Source organism: Topomyia yanbarensis, chromosome 2, assembly GCF_030247195.1.
Source record: "Topomyia yanbarensis strain Yona2022 chromosome 2, ASM3024719v1, whole genome shotgun sequence".
Taxonomy (NCBI): Eukaryota; Metazoa; Arthropoda; class Insecta; order Diptera; family Culicidae; genus Topomyia; species Topomyia yanbarensis.
In genome coordinates this window covers 328,881,634-328,902,849 of record NC_080671.1, presented here as the reverse complement: position 1 = coordinate 328,902,849, position 21,216 = coordinate 328,881,634, and the positions used below count along the sequence as shown (strand labels likewise).

Here is a 21,216-nt window from a genome sequence, read left to right as displayed (position 1 = left end):
TATTAATTGTAATTGCGAAGGTTTGAGAAAACAAAACCATTTTTTGTCTGCTGCTACAGCTGAAGCCAGGATTTCGAAGACAAAATATATGAGAGGAAGAGGTTCTAGAGACGACAATGTGAATCTCCCACCCGAGTTCGGATTGACGGTGACGAAATCGAGATGGTCGACGAATTCATGTATTTGGGCTCACTGGTAACCAACGACAATGATAACAGCAGAGAAATTCAGAGACGGATCATAGCGGGAAATCGTGCCTACTTTGGACTCCAGAGGACGCTCCGGTCGAACAAAATTCGCCGCCGCACGAAGTTGATTATCTTCAAGACGCTGATTAGATCGGTGGTCCTCTACGGCCACGAGACCTGGACTATGCTCGTGGAGGACCAACGCGCCCTTGGAGTTTTCGAACGAAAAGTGTTGCGTACCATCTATGGTGGCGTGCAGATGAAACGTTGCGCAGGCGAATGAACCATGAGTTGTATCAGCTGCACGTTCGTTGTATTGGTACAAACTTTCATGAAAAATAACGGATCAAAGACCAAAAATATCCACAAATTAGATCCAGGAAAAGAAGTCCCCAAAGTACCCACTCTCGATGGGGGATGCAACTACAATGTGTCTTCTAACTTATCGTCGTCCATATTCGGATATACTGAGTAGTTTGAACCATTTCTTTCTACGGCCACGAGACCTGGACTATGCTCGTGGAGACCAACGCGCCCTTGGAGTTTTCGAACGAAAAGTGTTGCGTACCATCTATGGTGGCGTGCAGATGAAACGTTGCGCAGGCGAATGAACCATGAGTTGTATCAGCTGCACATTCGTTGTATTGGTACAAACTTTCATGAAAAATAAAGGATCAAAGACCAAAAATATCCACAAATTAAATCCAGGAAAAGAAGTCCCCAAAGTACCCACTCTCGATGGGGGATGCAACTACAATGTGTCTTCTAACTTATCGTCGTCCATATTCGGATATACTGAGTAGTTTGAACCATTTCTTTCTACGGCCACGAGACCTGGACTATGCTCGTGGAGACCAACGCGCCCTTGGAGTTTTCGAACGAAAAGTGTTGCGTACCATCTATGGTGGCGTGCAGATGAAACGTTGCGCAGGCGAATGAACCATGAGTTGTATCAGCTGCACATTCGTTGTATTGGTACAAACTTTCATGAAAAATAACGGATCAAAGACCAAAAATATCCACAAATTAGATCCAGGAAAAGAAGTCCCCAAAGTACCCACTCTCGATGGGGGATGCAACTACAATGTGTCTTCTAACTTATCGTCGTCCATATTCGGATATACTGAGTAGTTTGAACCATTTCTTTCTACGGCCACGAGACCTGGACTATGCTCGTGGAGACCAACGCGCCCTTGGAGTTTTCGAACGAAAAGTGTTGCGTACCATCTATGGTGGCGTGCAGATGAAACGTTGCGCAGGCGAATGAACCATGAGTTGTATCAGCTGCACATTCGTTGTATTGGTACAAACTTTCATGAAAAATAAAGGATCAAAGACCAAAAATATCCACAAATTAAATCCAGGAAAAGAAGTCCCCAAAGTACCCACTCTCGATGGGGGATGCAACTACAATGTGTCTTCTAACTTATCGTCGTCCATATTCGGATATACTGAGTAGTTTGAACCATTTCTTTCTACGGCCACGAGACCTGGACTATGCTCGTGGAGACCAACGCGCCCTTGGAGTTTTCGAATGAAAAGTGTTGCGTACCATCTATGGTGGCGTGCAGATGAAACGTTGCGCAGGCGAATGAACCATGAGTTGTATCAGCTGCACATTCGTTGTATTGGTACAAACTTTCATGAAAAATAAAGGATCAAAGACCAAAAATATCCACAAATTAGATCCAGGAAAAGAAGTCCCCAAAGTACCCACTCTCGATGGGGGATGCAACTACAATGTGTCTTCTAACTTATCGTCGTCCATATTCGGATATACTGAGTAGTTTGAACCATTTCTTTTTCACAATATTGGTCTGTATAGGACTTATTTATCCATATTTCCTGTACGAGAATTCCGAACGAAACAATACAAACACGGCTTTTATGCAATCGACATAGCCTAGACATTTCACACTATTTACTTCAATGCAAATAAAAACTTTGAAATATCTACCTGCCTCACTCACGAATCGCATTCTCCCTCTGTCGTTCTCTGTTCAAAGGGCTTGAAAGCACATGTGACCTTCTCTCACTTTACTATATTCAATTGCGCGTTAAAATACTGGACCCGTAAATTCTATTCTGTACATTAATTTTTTTTCGGGAATATGTGACCAAAAAGTAAACTTCGAATTCCAAAGCAAATTGAACGTTCCAGATTCCTGATAAATAATTAAGGTCCAACAATAAAGTAGAAACACCAGATAATCTTAAAACGACACCGTCAAGTAAAGAAGCATGAAAACAAAAAGAATAAAACCAAAAAAGATGGAAGCCCTAGAAAGTCCATTCCATATTTATTAGCCTTTTCTCAGAAGATGGCATTTTCAAAACATTTCAAAACTTTTTGATGTAATGGTTCTCAAATTCGTACAATCCGGTTTATTCATTTTCTTTATTCAAAAATGTGTTTGGCTTCAAATATATGACCATTTCATTTTAATTAATTATTTCATTCCGCATCTTTTTATTCGTTTTGTTCATCTGCGTTCATTTTACTTATTTTATTAGTTTCATTCTTTGGATTCACTCTGATCAGTTTATTCATTTTGTTCAGTTACTTCATTTTAATAATCTGACTACTTTTTCAGTTTTAATCATTTCATCCAAATAATTTATTTGATTCAATTTATTTCTTTATATTAATTTATAACCTTTTACTGTTGTTCAATTTTTCATTTTAATCAATGCATTTAATTCTGCTCATTTTCTTCTTTTTATTCATTTTATCACTTCAGCTCATTTTGTTTATTTGATTCGTTTGTTTTATTTATGCATTTCATTTATTTTTTATTTTATTCATTTTGTTCATCCATTCTTTTTATTCATTTGATCCATTTCATTAATTTGATTCATTGTATTCACTGGATGAATTAAATCAATTTGATTCATTTAATTCATTTGATTCATGTGATTCATGCGATTCATTTGATTTATTTGATTCATTTGATTCATTTGATTTATTTGATTCATTTGATTCATTTGATTCATTTGATTCATTTGATTCATTTGATTCATTTGATTCATTTGATTTATCTGATTTATCTGATTCATTTTATTCATATCTTTAATTTTATGCATTTCATGTTCAGTCATTCGTTTTATTTCATTCAATTTGTTAATATGAGTCAATTTATTCTATTAATCTTATAACTATTTCTAAATATAATCTTAATTTTTATGTAATAACCTAATCTAATTTGATTCGTGTATTTGGATCAAAATTATAATGATTTCCATTAATTTTTCTACTCATTTTATGAATTTAAAAACCTATTGTTTCATTTTTTGCTTTACTTTTTTATTTCGGTCGTTTTGTTGATTTCTATAATTTATTCAGTTTATTCGAGATTTTATTCGTGCAAGACTAGAAACTGTTTTCATCCCACCTCTAATTGGGTGCCTACTTCTCGTGAGTTCTGCAAACTAATCCAATAGTGAAATGTGTAAGAAATGTCTCATCTCACTGCTAGGTGGATTAAATCGGTTTTTTCACACTGAAACCCATACCCGTCCCCTAAACGCCTAATAAATACATTTTTCCCTTTTCTTCTCAAACATTTTTCCAAGTACTGAAACGAATCACTGAATCGATCAAAAGAGTCGAATCCGTTTGGTGGGTGAATCGGACACGATTCACTCTCCAAACTGAATTGTTGCCCATCTCTAGTCCAGAAGGATTATGTTACAAAAATCATTATTTTTTTAATGAAATAGAAAAAGAAGAAATATCTGTACTTTTACAAACTGTTTACAGACCCCCACAATATGGGTAAGACGGACATGTTGGGGATATGACGATCACAACACAAAATAACACAATTACCTAGCATTGGGGAAAACCGGTTTTACCGTTACCGAAAACCGATATAACCGTCCAAATATCCAATACCGAAATATCGGTTTTTCAAGCATAAAAACCGGTATTTTCAGTATTCTGTCTGGAAGATCTATTTAAAACTTTAAAGCTTTCGAAACACTTTTCACTAGGTAATGTTCTAAAATAAGGTTCCATTTACAGTAAGCTCACCTGCTTGGGGCACTTTATAAGCGGTGAAATAGAGCTCGATATAAGAATCCAAAATTACTTTATGCGAAACAGTGCATAACAAATTATACTGGAATAAGTAAATTTGCAAGACAAAATCTATCAATTCCACATTCTCGCATACTTCATTTTGTTTTCCATATGCTGTCCTCTATTGTGGAAATCTATAAAACTTGATACTATCATAGAACCCAGTTTATTGATTCTATAGTTTTAGAAAGGCGCTACACTGAATATTTTCTGAATGTCATCCAAAAAGCAAAATATGTGATTCATATAGAGATAAATAAAATTCAAAAATGCATTCGGTAGAGGTATATTGAAAATGTCCACTGAATTTAATCAAATATCTACTCTGCTAATTTCGCTTTTTCATGTAGAACAAATCAACATTTTTAATTCCAATTAAATAATGGAAAGGAGCTGCTGTGATTACCATATCAGCGTTGCTCGTACTACAAGACCATTGAACCAGACGAGTTGGAAAATATCCGATGCTGTACGGATGAGCAAACCATTCTCAAAAATATATGGAAAACCATAGCCTAGAAGCCAACAACAGCAATTTTGGAGCAGATATCAATAGTGTCGTTACAATATGCGAAAGAACAGTAAACGCACCAGCATGTAACATCGAGAGCTGTTGTTGCTGGTTATTCTCACCTGATAAAAGAGATTATAACTACTAGAGGGAGAAAAGGGCTACTGTCTCCGTGTATTCACGGACTGAAACATGGTGTCTCGCTCTAGTATATTGTATTCCATTACTTTGACAATAGTGTACCCGGGGCAATATGTGTCAAACTAATGGGCCTAGCATATGTAAGAGCGAGATGATATCCAGTCAGCGTGGAAAGCAAAAGTTAAGCAAAGCGAAATTGATGCTGGCAAAGTTTCTGCGAGCATTTTGCGCGATTTGTGCGAGAATTCTGGCAACGAATTCGCTCAAATGCAACAACCGTTTCTGACAGAAGCGGTTAAACCAACCGATGCTGCTCACTTTTATCCAGAATCCAGTCAGAAATGTACGGCCAAGATCTCTGCACGCTTCCTGCCACATCTTTGTCAGATGTTTTGCTCGATTCGTGCTAAATTCTACCAGGTAGGAATTGCCAGGATCTTTGCACAGTTTATGTTCGAGTTATGCCAGGGTTTTGCTCGGTTCCTGTCAAAATTAGTCAGAAAACGCGAGCAAAACCGAGTTCGCCCTAGCTCAATTAACACGACAGAATACGCGCAGATATCTGACAGGGCTGCCAAACCAAGACTTACAAAAATATAGCAGAGCGGTCTCTGCCAGAAAATTTGCTCACTGGGTAAATTTTTAGGGATAACATCGACATGCGACCTCTAGTAGTTATAATCTCTTTTCACCTGATACCGTAATCACGGGGACGTTTTCTAGCTTTCCACTTTCAGTTTCGTATAACAATTTCGACGTTTTTCGATGACGGTGCCGGTAGTTGACTGAGAAGCGTGACCGCCGCTCACCCCAGCTGGTCTGGGTTTAATTCCAGCCGAGGTCGATGAGATTTTTCTGAGGCGAAAAAAATCTGAGGGCACGCCTTCCTTCGGAAGGGAAGTAAGGCCGTTGGTCCCCGGTCCATGAGTTGATGGGTCGATATCTAGTCCAGATAGTGGGAGTCACCTCTCTGGCGTCGGTGTTTGACCTCGTAGCGGAAATAGGTCGACAGAAAAAAAACTAGAACTAGAGAAGAAGTTTTCGATACGATACGGTACCGGAATACAGTCGGGTCTCCTACTACGCGAATAACTGGGGGCGTGAAAAAGGAATCCGCGTAATAAGAATCACATAGCTTATGGAATTTTGACTAATTGAGGTTGTGGCCAAATATTTCGTCTGCGTTAACATTTAGTGCCATACATTCTTTGGCTAAGTTGTTGTGCTTAATTAAACCTACAATTTAGAGTAATTGGATATCCAATTAGTTGAGAACTGTGCTTTAAGAGAGAGTAAATAAATCGAACGTCTCGTTGTGAATGTGACCATCATTTAATGGGTTTAACATGGAATATATCGAAACACTGATTATTTTGAAAGATGAAGATTTGTCCAGAAAGTCAATAGCTTCTGGATGATGGAAATAATAACTCGGAATTGTCCCATCAGGCGGCGCAAAAGTGAATGCCAATTTGCAAATAATGTCAAAATCATTCTTTATCTCAATAACGAGAATGTTCAGAGGGGTACTGTCTTCAGTAAAGTTGTTTGAGAAATCAAAGACTACCATATGGTGATAGATTAGTTTGGGATACTCTCAGTATGTGGCACTAGTGAGCGTACCACTTAGAAAGATGGTGTTTTCGGCAATGTTCTAGAGGAGGTCAAGGGCTACGCGATTATGGGCAATTTTCAATTTTTTTCAAATTCTATATCTCGAGATCACGATAATTTAGAAGTGTGGTGTCTTCGGCAATATTCATCAGCAAGTCGAGTGTCGTCCGAAGGCGAATAGATAACTTCAGAATTCAGCCACTAGGCGGCGCTAGGGAGAATACAACTTCCAGTACATGTTAGGTAATATTTTGTCACGAAAGTTTAATAATTTAGGGAGATGATGTTTTCTGTAAAGTTTCTAAGGACGACAAAGGCTGTTTGATAATGTAATGATTAATTTGGATATCACCCGCTAGGCGGCGCTAGTGAGCTTTTTGTTTCAGTATCTATAAATGATGGTAATTTAGAAGGGTGATGTTTTCAGCAAAGTTGCTCGAGATGTCAAAGACTGCCCAATGGTGACAGATTTGTTTGGGATACTCTCACTATGCGGTGGTAGTGAGTATGCTTTCAGTACACGGCAGATTGCCATATATCCCAAAAAATGATAGTTTAGAAAGATGTTTTTACAAAATTCTTGCGGAGTTAGAAATTTTGAAAATCGAAATTTTTCTACAATATGGCAATAAGTTTGATTTTGATGGGCAATTTTTTTGGCAGATGAAAACCAATTGTTTTGGACCTTTTCAACATGGGGGTGTCCAATGCTAATGTGTCAAAATGGAAAATTTTCAACTTTCTGGGAATGATTTTTATATTGAAACACAAGTTGTTGGCAGTTATCAATAGTATTGGATATTTTCAATGCAAATGGGGGTCCGTCGATGAATCAAACTAGAAAATTTTTCAACTTCATGGGAGTGAGTTTTATATTGAAGGGTAAGTTGTTGGCAGATGAAAATTAATAAGTTTAGTGCCGCATGTTGTATGTTATATGTTGTAACGACATTCAATAGGCAAGGGATTGGAAGATATGAAACGATAATAATTAATGTCATTTGAAGCGAAAATTTGTCAGGTTTTAGCTCAAACTTCTATCACAATATATGAACTGACATTGGTTGGGATTCGCCGCCGCATGAAGTGTATTATCACCAAAACGCTGATTAGACCGGTGGTCTTCTACGGCCACGAGACCTGGAATATGCTCGTGGAGGACCACCTTTCCAACGAAAGGTGTTGCGTACCATCTATAGTGGCGTGCAGATGGAAGACGGAACGTGGCGCAGGCGAATGAACCATGAGTTGCATCAGCTTCTGGAAGAACCCTCCATCGCGCATACCGCAAAAATAGGACATTTGCGGTGGGCTAAACACGTTGTAAGAATGTCGGACGACGACCCGGTGAAGATGGTTCTTGAGGGCGACCCTACAGGAACAAGAAGATGGGGCGCACGGCGAGCACGGTGGATCGACCAGATAGAGGATGACCTGCTGAAGACTGGGAGGCTGGCGACAATCAGCAATGGACCGATTGGAGTGGAGACGGTTTCTGCATACAACAAGAGACAACAAGGCTCTAGCCTGAACGACGAACGATATTGAAACTAATAAATGGTATAAACATCTCAAAGAAGACAATACATGCTTCTATCTATGCTGTATAAATCTCTCAAATATTACGAAGATCGGTTGACTATGTTGCGAGTTTTTACTTTAAATGTAAACAAAAGTCGCACTCACACATCGTCGCTGTTGTGCTATCTTATGACAAGCGCCATTTTGCACATTTCGAGAAAAACGATTTTTAAAGTTTGAGGTTGAATATCTTGAAATTTGTGAATGGTAGAAACAATTCAGAGAAGACAATTGATGCTTCAACCTATTCTGTATTAATCTCTCAAATATTACGAAGATCGGTTAACTATATTGCGAGTTTTAGTAAAAATATAAACAAAAGTCGCACTCACACGTGTCATAGGTGTGTATTGGACAAAATTTGTATGGTGTGTCATAATCGAGCATGGAATATTTTCCATACAAATAAAGCATCAATTATTTACTTTTATTTATATCTTTGGCTTAATTTGGTTTATAAACAATCGGTGAGATGTATTTTGAATGAAATGAGGTAGGGAATCTTGAAAAAAATAATAGTTTTTGGTTGCAGTGTTGCTAAATATGCTATATTTCCAGTTTAAAGCCTAAACGGAATTTTCCTCACAATTCGTGTATTTTTATTTCAAAAATGATTATACCATTGCACAGTGGTCCGAATTCACAATTTAGGAAGACAAAAATGTTTGTGGCTAAACCTTTTATTTTGGAGACACGATGTTTTTAGGACAAATAATCAGTATCGAATAGGCTATCTCCAGATGTAGATGGTATTAGGGTGACTCTTATCGTTAGGGTGCTTCAAAAGTTATTTTATGAATGTGAGGAGATAGAATATTTCAGTCTTCAGTAACATTGTAGAGGAACTTATACCGAACAACTTTGCGGAAGACGTCTCAGTTGTATCTCCAAAGGTTTTTATTTTATAGCTATTTTAATTGAGCAACTTAGGGTGTTCCTAACAAAATCAGTTTTTTTTGCTCTAACTTTCTTATTTTTTATTTCTCATAAACGGTGTCTTTGGACAACTTATAAAGCTCATCGAGATAATTTTTTTGGTAATAGAAGAATTCAGATATCGCTTTGAGAACCGAAGTTATGAGCAATATTGAATAAAAAACAGGCCATTTTACAATATTTATATCCAAAATTGGGGCAAACAAAAATAATTTCTTTTTCTTGCATTTCAAAGAGAATACTTTCAAGCATGTTTAGAAAAAAAAATGGCGATGGTGATATTTCTGAAAAAAATTTAAATGGAGTTTGAAAATTGTGATTTTACTACTGAAAAATGCCTCACATAGAGTCAAAATTTCTCAAATGGGCAACCCAAATTAGCTGAAATCGCAATTTCGATGGAAGATCCAATTTTTTGGAAGAATGTGGCATTTTTTCAAATTTCGATTGCAGAGGTTTTAACATTAAGGTCATTCGTCTACTCGGGTAAGAAAAATATCTTATGAAAAATTTCTAACCCTATGTGCGGGGTCGGGACTCGAACCCAGGTGCGCTGCGTACAAGGCAATCGATTTACCAACTACGCTGCGCCCACCCCTAATGTGGCATTGCAAATCCAAATCCATATAGGTTCTGCGAAAAAAAATATTATTTTTTTAAAGCTGCGTACAAGGCAATCGATTCACCAACTACGCTATGGCCGTCCCCACATTTAATTTAGAATAATGTAGTTACAAATGGCGGATCATCTTTTTTTCTCGACGACATGTTGTTAGGCACTAAAAGTAGTATATGTGATGTTTTTTTCGAAGAGTTATTTAATTTTATTATGAACAATTGTTTAAAAAATCTACAAAATAGATTTTTTTCGAATTTGAAAAAAATCACGAACAATCTATGACAATTTTATTGCTGTTTAGTTCGTTAAAATTTAATTAGGCCGCCTGTAGTAAAGTTGTAAAAATAAACGGACTAAAAATTTCAAATAGACTAACAGACAAAAAACTCGAAAAAAAATCTTCACCCGCTTTAACGGTCATTTTAAATATATTTGGGACTGTGGTCGAATTTGCGATTATGGCGCCACTGATATATCGTCGCTGTTGTGCTATCTTATGACAAACGTCATTTTAGGGTAAACTTAGTTAGATATGCCATATCACTTGTCTAAGAAATCTCTACAAAGTCACGTTTTCAGAATTTTGACATTCTGCTTGGTTACTGAAATATAGCGAGGAACGTGCTGAGAAATTTTTAATTTTTTGCTTCAAATGACTGTATCTGTGCATTGGTTCCAGTTATCTTGATGTATAACATATTTTTATGTGTAAAACTATCTGAGAAATATAATGGCATAATCATTTTCTAAACAAAAATACAAGATTACTGAGAAAAATGCAGTTTAAGTTTTAAACCGGAAATGTAGTACTTTAACTAAAAATAATTATTTCTTCTAAATTCCCTGGCTCATTTCCTTCAAAGTACATCTCACCGATTGTTTATAGACCAAATGCCAAAGATATGAATAAAAGTTAATAATGGATGATTTTTTTTCTATGGAAAATTTTCCATGCACGATTATGACACGCCATACAAATTTTATCATCAATACACACCTATGACACGTGTGAGTGCGACTTTTATTTACATTTAAAGTAAAAACTTGCAACATAGTCAACCGATCTTCGTAATATTTGAGATATTAACACAGAGTAGATAGATGCATCAATTGTCTTCTTATAATTGTTTTACCATTTATAAGTTTAAAGATATTCAATCTCAAACTTTAAAAATCGTTTTTCTTGAAATGTGCTAAATGGCTCTTGTCATAAGATAGCACAACAGCGACGATATGCGCAAGTATACGGTGATAGACTACCAGTGAAAAATTGTTTCTAAGCCTTTCCTTTTGCAAATGAATGGTTGGGACCGTGTATAAAAGGTGGAGCTAAAGTTCTAGTAAAATTAGCGGATCAATATTTTTTGAAGGAATTTCCTCAAAGTGTTATGTCTGTTTAACATGTGAAAAGAAAATTGTGTGTCCATCTGGATATGGTGTTGAAATGCCACATACTACCAAAAAATTGGATCTTCCATCGAAATTGCGATATCACCTAATTTGGGTGGCCCATTTGAGAAATTTTGACTCTATATGAGGCATTTTCCAGTAGTAAAATCACAATTTTCAAACTCCATTTAAATTTTTTTCAGAAATATCACCATCGCAACGCAAACGCCACTTTGTAGAAATTTTTTAGACAAGTAATGTGGCATATCTAACTCAGTTTACCCAAAAATGGCGTTTGTCATAAGATAACACAAAAGCGACATGTCATATTGTATTGACGACAAAATTTACATGGCGTGTCATAATCGTGCATAGAAAATTTTCTAAGCAAATTAAGCAGATTAACCTTTATTTACATCTTTGGCTTAATTTGGTCTATAAACAATCGGTGAGATGCATTTTATTGGAAATGAGTCGGGAAATAAAAAATAGTTGTTTTTAATTACAGTGTTGCCAAATATGCTATATTTTCACTTTTAAAACTTAAACTGCATTTTCTCCCAATTCATGTGTTTTTGTTTTGAAAATGATTATGCCATTGTGTTTCTCGAATAGTTTTACACATAAAAACATATTATACATCAAGATAACTTGAGCCAATCTCCAGACACAGCCATTTGAAGCAAAAATTTAAAAATTTCTCTGTATATATCTCGCTATATCTCAATATCCAAGCAGAATATCGAAATTCTAAAAAAGTCACTTTGTAGAAATTTTTTAGACAAATGATGTGGCATATCTAACTCAGTTTACCGCAAAATTGCGTTTGTCATAAGATAGCACAACAGCGATGATGTAACAGATACACTTCCTCTAGTTTCATGCTAGCTGCATTACAATGGCTCTCAGTGAAGCAAAGAATTTATTATTTGACAATGGTGTTCATTTTTAAAATTATTAATGGAATGCTGCCTCGATATTTGTGTGACCGAATTGAAAGGGGGAGTGATGTGCATAGGTACAACACTAAAAACGCGTCTGATGCAAGAACACCAAACTTTTTATTTAGTAGATGACAGAACTCCTTGTTGTACAAAGGAATAAGTTTTTGCAATTCGATGCCTAGATATATTAAACAGTGCAGCAACATTGACGGAGTTTAAAACACTACGTATTTCACACGTAAAATCTGCTTTGTTGACAGCTTTTCTTTAATTTATATATTTTGGGGTTATTTGAATAATTATGTAATACCTCGAAGATTGTATTTTTTTCCTCTTCTATTATTTGCACATAATCACACTAAGTTATTATATTCGCTATGATGATGATGGATTTTTGATACTTGCTTATTACAGTTATTTAAAAAATGAGATGTCTACAGAAGCCTGAGCCACGCGCGCTAGCAGATAGAGACTAACTTGAAATCGAACAGCTTATCGGGTTGAATCGAAGCTTTTAGTTTTTGTTGTGATCAGGGTTTGATTTGATGGAGTTGTGTTGGCTTTGCTCGACAATAGAGTTAATCTCGGTTATTGATGCGATAGTAGTAATAACGGAATTAGCTCGTTGAGTATGGAGCTTGATGACTCCTTCTGATAACTAACTAGATATCGGATTCAATTCCTGATCAATCTAGGATGTTCTCGGATACGAATATCTCTTGATTGCCTTGGGTTAATGGTAGGAAACTTTCAATAAAGGGGTCTGATGGAAGCTATTGGGTTCAATTCCCGATTCTATCAAGTAGCTTCCCGGAATGGAAATTTTCTTGATGGACCCTGGTTGTTGGCGGAATATTCGAAATGTATCTGGTTACGTTCTTTTGAAGGCAAGGCTATGTCTGCAAATTGAACCAGTCCGTTATTTTGTTAACTGGTTTTGTTAAAATACTAATTATCTTCTAGATAAATCGTTCAGCTCACACCTTTATGGGGGTATGCGGTGGGACCATCATCATCATAAAAAAAGAAAATGATAGATATCAATCCGGAATGTACTTAGATTCCTAAGTTTTGCTTTAGTCGATAGATGCAAGCTTATGTCGTGAATCGTGCATGTACGAGAGCTCAGAGTCGTCTTTTTGGGTTGTGATATATGTGCATTTTGCTGTGCTCTTGCACATTTAAGCTTTTGAATTCACTGACACCAAGCAATGAACTTGTTTACACTTAATAACGTGAGCAAATAACAGTTGTGGAAAATGATCACCTCCTATTTTGTCCTTTCTTAATTTTAAACATTTTGTGTTATTCAATGTGATTTTAAAGCTATTCCCCGAATGATTTTTCGATAGTGCGTGAAAAGAGCTTTTAGTCTCCAGATAGATATTATACATATCTACAAACGAAAGTAATGTTTTAAATTCTTTTCTATAAAATATGCAGTAGGGGTTGTGGGCGGTGACGCACGCGGGGTAAGTTGGCACCACTATTCACAGTGCAAAAAATAGTCCTCAAATATTTTCATTTCTGGTATTCATTCCAAACAATCATTTCCTTATGTATCTCGTGAATGCAGGGGACATTTACTTGGGCCAATCACCCGAAGAATTTCGAATATGTTCTTTTGAATATATTTTTGTCTATAAAATGGAGACAATGCATCAAACATTTTGATAAAATTAATTGATTTGGAGCTGAAACAAACGTTAGTTTTCAACAATCATTATAATGATTTAACGAAGGACTTTGCAAAAACCGTTCAATAATGACGATTTTTCCTAAAAAATCAGTTAGCTAACGCTAAAGCTTTCTAACTTTTTTTGACATTAGGATTAGTAATAATGGTGCAAATATAAATTACTAGCTGTTGTGAGTCCAACGGTATTCGAAATGTGTTGCTCACTGTGAGGTCACTTTTAGAAAAAGTCGATATTGAAATAATCGCGTAGAGGTAGCGTGTTATCAATGATATGTACTTGAAATATACGCAATATTTTTCTTAGATTTTTTGGCCCAACACAACATATATAGCCCCTAAAGGGAAACTCAGTTTTTCCATACAAAATGCACTGATTGAAAAATTTAAATATTTGATGCACAAAGCATTAGTAATAAGTCGATTATCCGCCTATTTTGCTTTAACTTTGATTTGTTTTGACTTTCGAATTTTTTTGCAATGATGTACTGTCGCTATACGCATAAATGTCCCATGTGTTACAGGATTCTTTACACACATGGCACAATTATGCGTAGAGCGGCATATAGTCCCATGCTAATTTGATCGATATAATATCCGAAAGGGGAGTTCTAAGAGTAAGAATGTCTCATCGCACTGTTAGGTGGATTAAAAGCGTTTTGTTATTATGATGATTTTTTGTTTCGACGATGGCAAAAAATGAAACACGTCTCCATTTAAAAAAACCTATTTTAATCCACCTAGCGGTGCAATTGTGCCTTTCTCAATCATGAATCACGAGAATGTGTGCGTTGTTTATATTCATTAAAAGCTTTTAAATGCATATATTACATTTTATTATTATATATCACATGACAACTATACTGCCCATAATCGCAAGTCAGTCCCATGTTCAATGGGATTTCCTATCGACATGGGACTGACTTGCGATTATAGGCAGTATATACAGGAAAATAAATCATTATTCGAGTTCTAAAATTTTGAAAAAGAAAAAACAGCTACGGTAATATTGAACTGAAAAAAGGTGCAAAATCGGCAAAGTCCCAAAAAGTCGATCTTTATAAAAAAAAAAATTCGAGATAACATAAAATCTCGACGTTTCATGCATTTTAAAGATATTTGGCATCGAAAATACGAATTCGATTTCTGAAATTTCATGAGGTCCCCCCTTTGAAAAAAAAAATTTGAGTTCCGGCTTATATGGGAATTTCATATGTGACCGGACGATTTAGTCTATATTTTCGGACCCATATAAGCGATCCGTACGAAATTTTATAGACATCTATGAGGATATTATAGCTATCATTTGGGACTAAGTTTGTGAAAATCGGCCCAACCATTTCCGGGAAACTGATGTGAGTTCGTAAATTTTGAAAGATGGCCGCTTTTCCCGGGCACTTCCGGAACCGTCTATGGTGGTCAACGTAGTCAACGAAAGTTTGGTTGGCCGTCGGTGACCTAGAACAGCAAATTTAAGTTGTCTTTAGAGACATTTTAGCGAAATTTTTACCTTTTTTGCTTTCATCGGAGTATCGGTTTGAATCACAATTTGCTATGTGATTCGACGCCACAACCTGTAACTCCGGAACTGAAAGTCGGATCGGGATGAAATTAAATAGCCATTTACGGGGACGCAATACCTTTCATTTGAGGCCAAGTTTAGTCGAATCGGTCTAGCCATCTCCGAGAAACCGATGTGATTGTTATTCTGAGTTTAGATACTTCCGCCGGGGCTTCCGGAACCGATGATGGTGGCCAATGTGGCCAAATAGACTTTGAATGGATGTTAGTGACCTAATACTACAAATCGAAGCAGTTGTGGTCATATTTTGGAAAAATTTTCACCTTTATACATTCATTGCAGAATTTATTAAAATCGACATTTTCTCCGTGTTCGTGCTCATCACCCTGTAATTCCGGAACCGGAAGTCGGATCCATTAGAAATTCAATAGTAGCCTATGGGAACGTTGCACCTTTCATTTGAGACTAAGTTTGTCAAAATCGGTTCAGCCATCTCTGAGAAAAATGAGTGACATTTTTGGTCACATACACACACATACATACATACACACATACATACACACACAGACATTTGCCGAACTCGACGAACTGAATCGAATGGTATATGTCACTCGGCCCTCCGTTAAAAAGTCGGTTTTCAGAGCAATTCCAATACCTTTCTATTGAGAAAGGCAAAAACTGAATAATGAAATTCAGCTGTCAAAATAATTGTTTTAGAATGGTACTTCCCCGAAGCAATACGACAGTCAGAAAGCCTTACAATTTTCTGAGAAATCGAGGGAGTTTTAATTACCCCTACGTAGAGCTGCAAAATTTCAACAGGTTGTTTTGAACTTGAAGGAATAACAAATCTCAATCATGTCTACTATGTTCAATTTGCAGCTGTTCGTTTGCGTTATTCATTCAAACAATCGAGCTGCCCAATCATTTTCCATTCATTTTCAATTTCATTGACTCTGTGCCTATCTCTATTGGGGAACATCCGACTAGCGTATTCAAGTAAAAGTACTCTGAGCATACTTCTTACTGATAATGTAATTTTGAAAACGCAAAACAATGCTACTTATTAACAAGGGGGTGGTTTGAATTTTGTGATAAAATACCACGAGGGGGGGGGGGGGGGGGGGTAGGAGGGTTCAAAAAAGCCGAAAAAAGGCTACGTCATTTGTGTACGGCCCCTGAGTGTAGTAATTTAAGGTGTTGTTGAAGTAGATAATCGAAGGAAAAGAAATCCAAAAAAATGAACAGCTAAGCAACCACGTGAGCCGGAATACACAACTTCAATTTCACACTCTGGCGACGACGATGACACCGAAAAAGCCATTCCTACGTACAAAGCCAGACGTAGTTGCTGAAAAAACATGTTTTTTCAATATTTCGTTCAACATTTCCTTCCGCGGTTTCGTCATTTTTCATATCATTTGCCACATCCTCATTTTCTTACCTGAAAGTGAATGACGTCAATGGATTGCGTGTATTATACGTGCTATTAATTTTTCAATAAAATACAGTATTCAGATTCCTCAAATGAAAGTTGAACCGCTAACTTTCTAGGCGTGTACAACACGATGTAAACCTCGAATATAGTAACCTATCGTACCCCCAGATTTTTGAAACATCGAAAAATGTGCCCTCGTCTTATTGTATTTAACTTAAAAAACATTTAGCCAGGCATAAAATTATTATTGCCAAAACGTTGCCAAATGTATAATCTTTCCAACGAAAAAAAAAATTGTAAGCGATCCCTTGAAAGTTGAATAAAAAAAATTGCAAAACAAAAATTTGGCGTACACTTGACGAATCAAGCAACAAACTTTAAAGATGTGTACATAAGTACTCACGTTCTTTTGTCTCCAAATTTGAATCCCTCAACGAATGACTTATTCGCGCCAGTAATGAGTCGACGGAATCATAAAACACAAATGCATCAGAAGACATTTACACTTCTATAACACTAGTTTGTTTTATAATAAGTTATGCTGCAAACAAATAATAAATAATTAAACGAGTTTCAAAATTTTTGAAATAGTGTACAATATTTACCTAAAATTTTGCGCAAAAACTGTTGCTTGCACTAACCAAACAAAAATAAATAGTATCTGCTGTCAAAATACGCGACTGAACCAAAACAAACCCGCAACTGAAAGAAAATCGTTAAATTAATATGCACGGTGAAAAAAGCTTTACCCATTTTATGTATTCAAATTGCCCATTTTCGGAATTTATTCGAGTTGTCAAAAAATGGGTATTTTTTTGTTTCTAACAATGAGTACTTTTAATCCATTTCACAACTACTCGATGAAGTAATGCCATTGGGTATATTGATCTTATTAATGGGTGAAAAATCGTTAAGAATTATTTAGAGCGAGTTAACCTGCAAACTAAGGATCGTAGCGGAACTTGCAAATTATTGGCGTGCATCGGAGTCCATGACGGAAACGGAATATTTCGGCAATGCTCCGAAAACAACGTCCGTTTAGACTACTGAGGATGTTGCAAATGTGCGCTAGTTCGGCATTTTTTGTGCAGCCAAAAGATCCAGCCATCAAAAATATATCCAGTCGGCGGTTTTGTTTTGTTAAGTAATTTTAGAATGGGATGTCTATCTAGATTCCTGTATTTTTATAAGATATTATAATGTGAAATGAATGTTATTTTATGTTTTTGTTTTTAAATTCAGAAATAATTCTATTGACAGTATTTTTCATCCAGGCGCGATTTTCATGAATGAGTGTTTTTTTACGCATTTTGTAGTAACTGTTCTGCGAAAAATAATGGGTAAAACATACCCAGGTTGACGTACAAAATCTGTACTCATTTATGGATACAAACTCTTTAACCATTTCATGCACTGAAAAAAATCCAAACGTTAATTCTATTTGCTTCAAACCGCTTAAAATTCATATGAAGAAGAAATGCTATTGTTATCACGCGCACACATACCTTCTATGTGTCAACTGTATAAACTATGTATGCACATACATAAGTTATATATGCATAATGTTATAGAATGGGGTTTTATGTGCCTAATAGTTATGAAATGTAAATGTAAGATTAATATTTCTTGTAAATACACACATTAGGTTTATGTTCCAGCAAATAGTGTCTATATGCCTCCGTTAATTGCAAAAATCTATGTGTAAAATCAATAGGCATAACGTTTACTTTTTTTTGAGTGTGGGTTATTCCACTTTTATTGAAAAGGCGTAGTTTTCTACGCATTAATGGATACTTTATTTTATCAGTGTGTGAACTGCCATCAAGATGGAGAGAAAGGTGGGAACATTTGACACTTTTGAGTGTATTAGTTCTATACTTGCAAAATTAAGCATGGCGGCCAGGGCCCTTGAAGTGAACATAAACATCCGAACGAGCAACCTGATTCTTTGGCGCACGATGAAAAGAAAGAAAAGGCCGAGCTTCACCTCGAATCTACTGATTAGAACACTTAGGGCCACTTTTTGCCTCGAAAAAAGCCGATAAAATTAACTATGACCGAACCGAAACAAAACTTATGGCAACAGAAAGGCCCACTGCGTCACTTGTGTGTGCTTTTCTTCTTCATATCCTCTTGTTTTTTCGGCTTCATCATTGAAAAATGGCAACCGCACTCACTCACAGAAAAAAATGTGCGCACCTGTATCCGTCTTGCACTGCCATGCCCAGTTAAACTCATTCCGGAACCGGCTCGGATTTCTGAATGGACCCACTGAGGGTTACCATATTCACAGATTTTTTCTGTAATGTCACAGATTTTTTTTCATAATTTTTCATCACAGATTCTTTTTTACAGATCACAGATTTTTGGCATTTTGATGAAAAAATCACAGATTTCCACAAATTTTTAAAGTATATTGTGATTTTTCACAGTTTTTTGGAAATTTATCACAGATTTTTTATTCGTTTTAGTCATCACAGATGGCAAAAAGATTTTTTTTGACAGAAATACAGATTCCAATGTGGCATCCCTAATTGGGACGTCCAAAAATTGTGTCAAAATCGTTCAACACGGGTCCAACCTAGGTCGTAATTTAATTTAAAATTAATAACATTTTAAAAATATACTACGAAAATTTTAAAGAAGGCAAATCCAACGACAACGACGTTGGCAAATCCGTTTCATTGTATTTATTGTATTTGAATCAATGAAATTCTAAAATTATTTCCATTGATTTGCTGTTGTTCCGAAGAAAGCTAATTCACATAGAAATTTTTAATACGAAGTGAAATTTAAAATAACTGAAGACGTTTTCAATGCACTGTTACTGTAAACAAATATTAGTGAGAATAAAAATCAATAAAAGTCCAAGTGTATTTTCAGAGAAACTTCATATAGATTAAAATAACATTCTACAAAAAAATCCAAAGAAGAATGCATATTTACAAGAAGGCAGCATCTCAGCCAGATACATTCACAATCTATAAAATTTCAAAGGTTCCAGGAATATGTATAGCTAAATTTTAGAAAATGTTTTTTTCGTTGCCTTTTACCTAATCTTCATGAAAATCAATCAACGTATTCAGGGCATTTTTAAAGTACTAGTGATAGGTTATCATAAAAATGTTGCCAACGGAAAACACTGCCTTTTCAATTTCAAATATGGCCGCATTTCGAGGCGTTCTAAATTAATCGTTACGAATTTACACCATTCTATAGTACGGTATAAGCATATTTTTCTTTGCGTAATAAGGAGATGAATCAAGATCCCAAAAATGGGATTCATTATACGACTTATGCAGCACAAAAATATTAATTTCAAGCAATTTGTTCAGCATTTTCCTGCCAGCACGTTTTTTTTAATCCGGGCCCAAAGTCTATCTCCTGTAATATTTGACCTAGTGTCAAAAACTAAAGTTTTTTTTTATTCCTTAGAACGATAGCAAGTGACTTACGTAGGATTTTTTCGCTATTTAAATTTTACGCGAAACGCTGAAAATATCACTAAAATCAACACCCCATCATTTATGAAATACCTATCCGTCTCTCAATTTCATTTCTTTCGTTTTTCTTAGTCTTAAATTTGCCGAAAATAGCCAAGAAAATCGATACAGACATCATTTATTAACTAAAATCCTTCGTACGTCGCTGGAGAAAATAAATTAGAATATGCTTTGAATATTTCAAAGCTCGTGGTTTGAAGTGGATTTGAAAAAAACGCGTTTGAAGTTTTTAGTACGCTTGGAGTTTATCTAAAAACGATCTAAAAATGATAATATATACAATTAGGCATTCTGTTCGCCTTCCATTTTCTGTTATATCATTTTATTTCAATAACAAAATTTCCAAATCTTAAAAATTCTACAGTGGTGTAATATGGTTTTCACTGAAGTTTACCACGCGACGGAATCGATTCAAAACAGTAAAAGAATTGCAAATATACCATTTTAACTGAATCCGCACAATTTAGAACAAATATTAGGCAAAATATAGGGCCTGATAGTCCGGAATTAGACGGTCATGAATCTATTTACCCCTTCACTACCTGAGGTGGTCAAATTGGAAAGTATTTGTTACTATTTTGGTACCCATTTAATTGATAGCCTATCCATTGGGGTGCTTTTTATTCCCACTAGTTTTTTTAAATCTTCCTAAGTTTCTTTTTGGTTCGAAACCAAAAGTCGTTCGTAAGCTATTCATATAATGATCAATTTAAATAAATTTTCCTCACATCGCGGAATCGAAAAGGTTAAATCTTTAAAATGACAGTTTTGCAATCTTGTTTTTTACTAAAGATAAAAGAAATTGAAAATATTTTCAAACATCTTTTCATGTTCTAAAGTAGGTAAAATGTCCTACGACACAATTAGCTGCATAGCAGGTGTTCTAAAAATAAGTTTGGTCAGTGAGGTACGAGTTTTTTTATTTTCCGGGAAATGGTATTCCGCGAAATGGTTTTTCCGGGAAATAATACATTCCGAGAAATGGTACATTCCGGGAAACGATATTCCGGGATATGGTACATTCCGGCAAATAGTTTTCCGGGAAGTAATATT

At 35.8% G+C, this 21,216-nt stretch overlaps 1 protein-coding gene across 2 annotated transcripts in view; it reads right to left on the bottom strand.

The window, feature by feature from the left end:
* Positions 1-17,346, bottom strand: part of LOC131683858 (uncharacterized) — a 113,567-nt gene extending 96,221 nt beyond the window's left edge. Inside the window, exons 1-2 of one of the 2 annotated variants that reach the window (XM_058966216.1) lie at positions 17,266-17,346; positions 17,064-17,201 (exon numbers count right to left, since the gene is read on the bottom strand). In XM_058966216.1, the coding sequence (XP_058822199.1) occupies positions 17,064-17,160 (97 nt within the window). In that variant the 5' untranslated portion in view covers positions 17,161-17,201; positions 17,266-17,346. Of the gene's footprint in view, positions 1-17,063; positions 17,202-17,265 lie in introns of those variants that run through there. The other variant, XM_058966217.1, reaches the window with a different exon arrangement.
* Between the last annotated feature and the right edge of the window lie 3,870 nt (positions 17,347-21,216).